The sequence below is a fragment of the Nicotiana attenuata genome, unplaced genomic scaffold, assembly GCF_001879085.1.
Source record: "Nicotiana attenuata strain UT unplaced genomic scaffold, NIATTr2, whole genome shotgun sequence".
NCBI classification, from domain to species: domain Eukaryota; kingdom Viridiplantae; phylum Streptophyta; class Magnoliopsida; order Solanales; family Solanaceae; genus Nicotiana; species Nicotiana attenuata.
The window spans coordinates 1-10,368 of NW_017678387.1; the positions used below are offsets into that span (position 1 = coordinate 1).

General features: G+C 41.6%; 1 protein-coding gene across 1 annotated transcript; it reads right to left on the reverse strand.

Annotated features, from left to right (window-relative positions):
• Window positions 1-8,040: 8,040 nt before the first annotated feature.
• LOC109221612 (polyphenol oxidase E, chloroplastic-like) lies at window positions 8,041-8,543 on the reverse strand. Its single transcript, XM_019386077.1, has one exon. The coding sequence runs from the start codon at window positions 8,536-8,538 to the stop codon at window positions 8,041-8,043; it is 498 nt and encodes a 165-aa protein (XP_019241622.1). The 5' UTR covers window positions 8,539-8,543.
• Between the last annotated feature and the right edge of the window lie 1,825 nt (window positions 8,544-10,368).

A 10,368-nucleotide genomic window follows, 5' to 3' on the forward strand; every position in this document is an offset into this window, starting at 1 on the left:
ATCTTTGATTTTAAGTTGAAAACATGTTAAATGATGTTAATGACTGAAAGAAATGAGTAAAAATCAACTTACAATTGATTTGGAAGAAAACTTGTTCTTGAAAAATCGCCCCAAGAAGTTTGTGTGTTGAAAGAAAGTTGAAAATGGTTCAAAATTCGGCTAAGTGTAAAATATGCAGGTTGCAGATATGGGATTTGCGAACTGGAGTTCGCAATTGCGAACCCCGACCTGTTATGGGAATTGCGAGAAAATAGTTCGCATTTGCGAAGCCTTTCCAAAATCCCAGGTTCGCATTTGCGACCAGTTATGTCGCATTTGCGACTTGCCCCTATTCGTATTTGCGAACAAGTAGGTCGCATTTGCGATCAGGCAGTCGAATCCCTAGTCTCGCATTTGCGATGCAAGGCTCGCATTTGCGAGACCTTCGCAAATGCAAAGGTACCAGAACTGAAATGCCAGATTTTTTTACAGAGGTTAAAAATGCACTCACGGCCTATCCAAAGTTCACCCGAGCCCTCGGGGCTCCAAACCAAACATACACACAACCTCAAAAACATCCTACGGACTTATCCGTGCGGCCAAAATAACATCATATTCATCGAATTAAGCCTTAAAATTCATGATTTCTTCCTAATTTTTCATAACACATCAAATTTCCATTTTAAGTCCGAAACACGTCAAACGACGTCCGTTTTCAACCAAACTTTACAGAAAGTGCTTAAATCATATATAAGACTTGTACCGGGTGCCGGAAACAAAATACGGGCCCGATACCATAGTCTTCTAATCAAATTTCATTTCCAATTTCCTTAATTAATTCCAGAAAACAATTTCACACAAAAATTCATTTCTCGGGCTTGGGACCTCGAAATTCGATTCCGGGCATACGCCTAAGTCCCATATTTTCCTACGGACCCTCCGAGACCGTCAAATCACGGGTCCGGGTCCGTTTACCCAAAACGTTGACCGAAGTCAAATTTATTCCTTCTGTTATCAAAATTTAGCATTTTTCTCACAGAATTCATATTTAAGCTTTCCGGCTACGTGCCCGGACTGCGCACGTAAATCGAGGCAACCCTAAATAAGGTTTTCAAGGCCTCGGAAGTACAGAATGGGTAAGAAAACAGGTGATGACCCTTTGGGTTGTCACATTCTCCACCTCTAAAATAACCGTTTGTCCTCGAACGGACAAAAGAAGGAAGTACCTGAGTCAAGAAAAAGATGAGGATAACGGCTCCGCATATCGGACTCGGACTCCCAGGTCGATGCCTCAGGAGGCTGACCTCTCCACTGAACATGAACAGAAGGAAAACTCTTGGATCTCAACTGACGAACCTGCCGGTCTAAAATAGCTACCGGCTCCTCCTCATAAGACAAATCCTTGTCGAACTGGACAGTGCTGAAATCTAACACGTGGGCTGGATCGCCGTGATACCTCCGAAGCATGGACACATGAAACACTGGATGCACGGCTGATAAGCTCGGCGGCAAAGCAAGTCTATAAGCCACCTCTCTCACTCGATCAAGGATCTCAAACGGGCCAATGAACCTAGGGCTAAGCTTGCCCTTCTTCCCAAACCTCATCACGCCCTTCATAGGCGACACTCGGAGCAATACCCGCTCACCTACCATAAAGCCACATCTCGAACCTTGCGATCTGCATAGCTCTTTTGCCTGGACTGAGCTGAGCGAAGCCTATCCTGAATAATCCTGACCTTGTCTAAGGCCTCCTGAACCAGATCCGTACCCAACAATCGAGCCTCTCCCGGCTCAAACCATCCAACCAGAGATCGACACCGCTTACCATATAAAGCCTCATAAGGAGCCATCTGGATACTCGACTGGTAGCTATTATCGTAGGCAAACTTCGCCAAAGGCAAAAACTGATCCCACGAACCTCCAAAGTCAATGATACCGGCTCGGAGCATGTCCTCCAAAATTTGAATAGTTCACTCGGACTGCCCGTCCGTCTGGGGATGAAATGCTGTGCTCAACCCAACTCGCGTGCCCAACTCTCGTTGAACTGCTCTCTAGAAGCGAGAGGTAAACTGCGTACCCCGGTCCGAATTGATAGATACGGGCACACCATGAAGACGAACAATCTCTCGAATGTAGATCTCAGCTAACCTCTCGGATGAATAGGAGACTGCCACAGGAATGAAATGCGCTGACATTCCTACTCAAAGCATCGGCCACCACATTGGCCTTTCTCGGATGATTTAAAATGGTGATATCATAATCCTCCAACAACTCCAACCACCTCCTCTGCCTCAAATTCAACTCCTTTTGCTTGAACAAATACTGAAGACTCTTGTGATCCATGAACACCTCATATGCCACGCCATAAAGATAATGCCTCCAAATCATCAATGCGTGAACTATGGCTGCCAACTCCAAATCATGAACCGGATAGTTCTTCTCATGAATCTTCAACTGCCGTGAAGCATAGGCAATAGCCTCGCCATCCTGCATCAACACTGCACCAAGTCCAATACGAGATGCATCACAATAAACTGTATAAGGCCCTGAACCTGTGGGCAAAACCAACACCGGTGCCGTAGTCAGAGCTATCTTGAGCTTCCGAAAGCTCGCCTCACACTCGTCCGACCATCTGAACTGGGCACCCTTCTGGGTCAACCTGGATACCCTCTGCTGACACAACATGACCCAAGAATGCAACTGAACTCAACAAGAACTCACACTTCGAAAACTTGGCGTACAACTGACTATCCCTCAAAGTCTGAAGAACCACTCTAAGATGTTGTTCGTGCTCCTCTCGGCTGCGGAAATATATCAAAATATCATCATGAAGACTATCACGAACGAATCCAAATAAGGCCTGAACACTCGGTTCATCAAATCCTTAAGAGCTGCTGGGGCATTTGTCAACCCGAATGACATAACCAAGAACTCATAATGCCCGCACCGAGTGCGGAAAGCTGTCTTAGGGACATCAGATGCCCTAATCCTCAACTGATGCTAGCCAGATCTCAAGTCAATCTTTGAAAATACCTTGGCACCCTGAAGCTGATCAAACCAATCGTCAATCCCCGGCAATGGATACTTATTCTTGATTGTAACCTTGTTCAACTGCCGGTAATTAATACACATTCTCATTGACCCATCCTTCTTCTTAACAAATAACACCGGCGCACCCCAAGGCGAAACACTGGGTCTAATGAAACCCTTCTTACGCAAGTCTTGCAACTGCTTCTTTAGCTCTTTCAACTCAGGCGAGGCCATACGATACGGCGGAATAGAAATGGGCTGAGTGCCCGGAGCCAAATCAATGCAGAAATCAATATCCCTGTCGAGTGGCATACCCGGCAGGTCTGAAGGGAAAACATAAGGAAACTCACGAACAACGGGCACAGAATCAATAGAAGGGACCTCAGCACTAGAATCACGAACATATGCTAAATAGGCCAAACACCCCTTCTCGACCATACGTTGAGCCTTCACATAAGAGATAACACTATGGGTAGAATGACCAAGAGTCCCTCTCCACTCTAAACGAGGCATACCCAGTAAAACTAAGGTCACAGTCTTGGCATGACAGTCCAAGATAGCGTGATAGGGTGATAACTAGTCCATCCCCAATATAATATCAAAGTCGACCATATCTAAAAGCAACAAATCTACACGAGTCTCCAAACCCCCAATCACCACAACACAAGAACGATGGACTCAATCGACCACGATAGAATTACCCACCGGCGAAGACACATAAACAGGAATACCCAATGCATCACTAGGCATGACCAAATACGGGGCAAAATAGGATGACACATACGAATATGTAGACCCCGGATCAAACAACACTGAAGCATATCTATCACAAACCAGAACAATACATGCACCTCCACCTCTAATACCTTTACCTCCACCTCTAGCATCTCTACCTCCACCTCTAATACCTCTACCTCCGCCTCTAATACCTCTACCTCCACCTCTAGCTAACTAAGTGGGCTGGACGAGTCCCTCAATGAACCTCCTTACTCTCTCTCACGGTGGGAATTATGATAAGAGCATGACGAGCCAAGTCGATGAATCTGACCTCGTACTAAGTAACAGTCATAAAACCTTGCTGGGGACGCTCAAACTGCCTCCGATAGACCTCTCTCTGAGTGATGGGGAGAAACTTCTCCTGAAATAGCTGCGGGAACTGTTCTCAAGTCAAAGCTGGTGACCTAACTGGTATAGCCAATCAATAATCTCTCCAACAGGTCTTGCCGGATCCAGACAACCGAAAGGTAGCAAAATCGACCCCATTGGTCTCAACTATCCCCATATTTCTGAGAACCTCATGACAGCTGTGTTGATAATCCTGGGGATCCTCAGTAGACGCACTGCTGAATGTAGTAGTGAAGAGCTTGGTGAAACTTATCCAACCTCCACAAAGCCTCCGAAGACGTAACTGATCTAACACTGGCCTGTGCTGTTGCTCAGCTAAAGAAGCGGTACATGACCTCGCCATTCGTGAAGGGACAAGAGTAGAGGTTTCAATTTAGCATTTGAGAAACAAAACCGCACGACAGGAAAGAACAAGTGTGAAGTTTTCCTAACTCCATAGCCTCTGGGGGATAAATACAGAAGTCTCCGTACCGATCCCTCAGACTCTACTAAGCTTGTCCATGAGTTGTGAGACCTATGCAACCTAGAGCTCTGATACCAACTTGTCACGACCCGAATTTCCCACCCTCGGGGGTCGTGATGGCGCCTACTCGTAGAAGCTAGGCAAGCCACACATCTAGAATCCATAAATGCTTTTGTTTAAAATCCATTTTTACCAATTTAATTAACGGGAAATAAATAATTAAACAACAGCGGAATCTATAATTTAGCGGAAGACTTAAACGATATAAACCAAATAATAAGAAAAAAATCCACATGTGCCTCTACCCAGAACTGGTGTCACAACATTCACGGACTACTAAGATTCACTACATACAACCGTTTGAAAGAATGTAACACTGTGTGTCTCGAATATAAGAGATAACAGATCATAAATAAAAATAAAGGAGACGCCGAGCCTGCGGACGCCTGTAAGGCTACCTCGGTGTCTTAGTGAACTGAAGGCTGGCTCCCGAGCTACTGCTGTTGTCCGGGACCTGGGTCTGTGCAAAAGAGCACAGAGTGTAGTATCAGCACAACCGACCCTATGTGCTGGTAAGTGCCTAGCCTAACCTCGGCGAAGTAGTGACGAGGCGAGACAGGACTACCACGAAAACCTGTACAGTTATATATATATCTACAACGGGGAAATAACAAGAACAAACATTTTAAAAGGGAGGGGAACATGCTTCGGGGGTAGCAGATAATACAGACTTTCAAGAAAATAATAAAGAACATCAATAATTTAACTTTAACACGGATAAGGGAAATAAATGCAAATTTCACTATCAGTACATATCTCGTTGCAGGCGTGCAATCCGATCCCATTTCTCAATAATCAAATCTCGTGGTAGGCGTACCACCCGCTCCCATTTCATTAAATCTCGTGGTAGGCGTACCACCCGCTCCCATTTCATTAAATCTCGTGGTAGGCATACCACCCGCTCCCATTTAATAAAATTTCGTGGTAGGCGTACCACCCGCTCCCATTTCATTAAATCTCGTAGTAGGCGTACCACCCGCTCCCATTTCATTAAATCTTGTGGTAGGCGTACGACCCGCTCCCATTTCATTGTATCCCGTGGTAGGCGTACCACCCGCTCCCATTTCATTAAGTTAACAGTTCTTCCAAATGCAATTTACTCCAACAAACACAACAATTAATACGAATTCATATGACAACAAGTACACAATAATTATGACTCACTGAGGAAAACAAGTAATGACAAGTAACAATTTAATTATGGACTTTAAGGAGCAAATAGGCAATTTAATATTTAGTATGCTAAATGTCAAGTAGCAATTAAGTCACATAAACATGTAGCAATTATAGCATAAATTCAAGGCAAAATGTTGCAAGGATACCTCGAGCCAATAATAACAAGTAACACAATAAAGGAAAATGCCAACATAAAGGATCAAAGTAATAGTGGAATAAGACAATTAGTGCACTGGAACCGATAACAACAAGAAAGTCAGTAAATAAAAGTAAAGGACAACATAACTCAATTATCAACAAGAATCAGGAAAATCAAAGACAAGTGCACGGCATCACCCTTCGTGCTTTTACTCTCGTCCTCACCAAGCAATAATATAATGAAAACGTGCACGACATCACCCTTCGTGCTTTTACTCTCTTTCCTCACCCAAACAACAATCACAAACAAGGGCAAGGGAAATAAACAAGAACATGTAGGAATCCCGGCAAGGGAACAACGATTTAACAATTGAATCCCGACAAGGGAACAACAATTAAATAATTCAATCCTGGCAAGGGAACATTTCAATAACTCTTTCTCTATCTTTCACTTGTACTTCATAACTCACTTTACCACTTGAGCCAATGCTCCAAAGGGTTCAATCATCCATATACTTTCACAATTCATAATATAACTCGAGCCAATGCTCCAAAACGTTCAAAGGTCTCAATTCCTTCCACAAACTTTTCACAACAACTAAGAATCATCACCAAAGCATGAAGAATACAACGAAACCATGAAAATCGCAATATAAGACTCACGGTCATACTTGACACCAACGTATAGATACTCGTCACCATGCCTATACGTCGTACTCAACAATTATCACATAGCAAATATGACTCAACTCCTAATCCCTCAAGCTAAGCTTAGACCAAACACTTACCTCAATGCTTTGAATTCAACTCAAGTCTCAATTATGGCTTTACCCCTCGATTCCACCACCAATCCGCTCGAATCTAGTCACAAGTTACTTAATTACATCAATAAACGCTAAATGAATCAATTTGAATGCATAAAAATGAATTTCCCAAAGTTTTGCCCAAAAATTCCAAAATCGCCCCCGGGTCCACGGGGTCAAAACCCGAGGTTCGAACCAAAACCCGGCTACCCATTCCCCCACGAACCCAAATCTATGATTTGTTTTGAAATCGGACCTCAAATTGAGGTCCAAATCCCCAATTTTTAGAAAAACCTAGGTTCTACCCAAAACTCCCAATTTTTCCCATGAAAATCTTTGATTTTAAGTTAAAAATATGCTAAATGATGTTAATGATTGAAAGAAATGAGTAAAAATCAACTTACAATTGATTTGGAAGAAAACTTGTTCTTGAAAAATCGCCCCAAGAAGTTTGTGTGTTGAAAGAATGTTGAAAATGGTTCAAAATTCGGCTAAGTGTAAAATATGCAGGTTGCAGATATGGGATTTGCGAACCTGATATGGGAATTGCAAAGGCAAGTTCGAATTTGCGAGCACTGGGCAAAGGGAGGGACTTCGCATTTGCGACCAAGAGTGTCGCATTTGCGAAAGTCCCAGTATCGCATTTGCGACAGGCCCCACTTCGCATTTGCGGACCAAATGGTCGCATTTGCGACCCAGCTGCAGGATCCCCTATCTCGCATTTGCGATCACAGGCTCGCATTTGCGAGACCTTCTTTGCAAATGCGATGATTGCAGAACTGAAATGCCAGATTTTCACAATGGTTAAAAATGCACTCACGGCCTATCCAAAATTCACCCGAGCTCTCGGGGCTCCAAACCAAACATACACACAACCTCAAAAGTATCCTACGGACTTAGCCGTGCGATTGAATCGCGAAAATAACATCATATACATCGAATTAAGTCTCAAAATCCATGATTCCTTCCAAGTTTCATAAAACGGAAAAGGGTCTGATATATCCTTGTACTATGGTAAATTGTTTAAAATTGTCCCCCGTTATACTATTGGGCCATAAAAGTCTCTACCGTCCAACTATCCTAACAAATCTGCCCTTACTTTGACGGAAGTGCCACGTGACATCCATCCTTGCCTCTTTTTAAATCTGGGCACATAAGAGACGACCCGCTCCAACTATACCCACTAACCCATAACCCATTTATAAACCAAATAATACCCCAAAGCCACTGACCAACGATTTATAACCCAAAAACCCCAACCCTAATTTATAATGATGGAGATGGCATTGCTTGGAAATGATATCCCATTTTCTTATTGTCCAAACAGTCACGGACTTTCACGAGATAAGGGTTTTTCTTCTCGTCGTAGAAGAAGAACTCAGTGTTCAAATAATCTGGCTTTTTGATGTCCTTGCGTTTTCCTCCTAATGTCTTCCATATTGTCCACATGCGATCTACATTTGCATGCTGGCTATAGAAAGCAGGATCCTTACCAGCTGAATAGAAATTTCCCATACCCTCACCATTTTTACAGTTATTCTCATTAGGCTTACTACCAACCCAAATGTGGACAGGAGTATGAGGGATGTTTTCAATAGCTCCCTGACCTGGTTTGGGTCCAACTTCCGTACAATATGGCTTACCAAAAAAGAGTTGTGGACATGGTGAATTGGTAATCATTTGACGATACATTAGAGTAAGGTTATTACTCATCATTTGTAAGTCAGTTCCTTTCACGTCTTGACCAAAATGACCAAGGTCCATGATTATAAATTAGGGCTGGGGTTTAATTTGGGTTATAAATCGTTGGTCAGTGGCTTTAGGGTATTATTTGGTTTATAAATGGGTTATGGGTTGGTTGGTATAGTTGGAGCGGGTCCTCTCTTATGTGCCCAGATTTAAAAAGAGGCAAGGATGGATGCCACGTGACACTTCCGTCAAAGTAAGGGCAGATTTATTAGGATAGTTGGACGGTAGGGACTTTTATGGCCCAATAGTATAACGGGGGATAATTTTAAACAATTTACCATAGTACAAGGATATATCAGACCCTTTTCCGTTCATAAAACATCAAACTTTCCATTTTAAGTCCGAAACACGTCAAACGACGTCCGTTTTCAACCAAACTTTACAGAAAGTGCTTAAACCATATATAAGACCTGTACCGGGCGCCTGAACCAAAATACGGGCCCGATACCAACTCGTTCTAATCAAATTTCATTTCCAATTTCCTTAAATATTTTCAGAAAACAATTTTACTCAGAAATTCATTTCTCGGCCTTGGGACCTCGGAATTCGATTTCGGGCATACGCCCAAGTCCCATATTTTCCTACGGACCCTCCGGGACCGTCAAATCACGGGTCCGGATCCGTTAACCCAAAATGTTGACCGAAGTCAAATTCATTCATTTTAACACCAAAATTTAGCATTTTTCACAGAATTTCATATTTAAGCTTTCCGGCTACGCGCCCGGACTGCGCATGCAAGTTGAGGCTACTCTAAATGAGGTTTTCAAGGTATCGGAAGCACAGAATTAATTTAAAACAGGTGATGACCCTTTGGGTCGTCACAATAATAAAAAAAATACTACTATGAGGTAAAAATATCAAAATAATAAATTTTTGAACAATAATAAGAAGTTAGAACAACAAAATCTACTAGTCCATAACTTGAGTATCAGAATAAATTTTTACTGTTGTTGCAGTGCTTGAAAAGAATGAAAAGAGAAGCAATTTTAGTTTATTCAATGTCTTTTCATCCTTAATAACTCATTCACACTGAGAGTTTATACTTAACTATGCATTTAACCTTAAGAAAATAACGAACAAACTAAGGTGAAAATATAGATCACTCAACCATGATTAAGTGTACAAAATTATATATGCAAGACAAATTTCTTACATTCATTGGCTTGGTATTAACATCCGATGCAAATATGTTTTTATAATCTTTCACCCCTTATTATTTTTAGAGAATAGACTACTTAGTAAGAGGAAAAGAAAGAATATAAAATACAAGTTTTATTATGAGAAAGAGAAAAATAATATTAATATTAGAATGTAAATTTACTATTAGTCGCCACAAATCACATTGGCTAAATAATACTCTTTTTTAGAAAATTATTATATACTATTTTACCATAAATTTTCAATATATTTTTAAAAAAATATCATATAATTAACCTATTATTAATTAAAATGGGGCCCTAAATATTTGCATTCCTAAAGCCATTGCTTCATATGGCTTTACCTTATGGCCGGCACTGCTCTTGACACTCACTTGGATTTGCTATATAAGTAAAGGGTATACAATACATTACGATATAGCAAACAAAGTAAAATTACAGAGAATAAACAACATAATTCGGTTAATGTTCAAACTAAATACCGCACCGACATCGAATCTAGCAAATTGCAAAGCAACATGCTATATATGAAGAGCTAATTTATACAAAGATCTAACAATTTTGAGGCTCCACCTGCAGTAAAAGCAACAGTTTAAAAGTCAGGAAATATAAGGAAACTTATAGGGGTACATATGGCAATTTTTTAACAATATGGGTATTTAGAAATCTGATGGTCCATGCCTAAAAT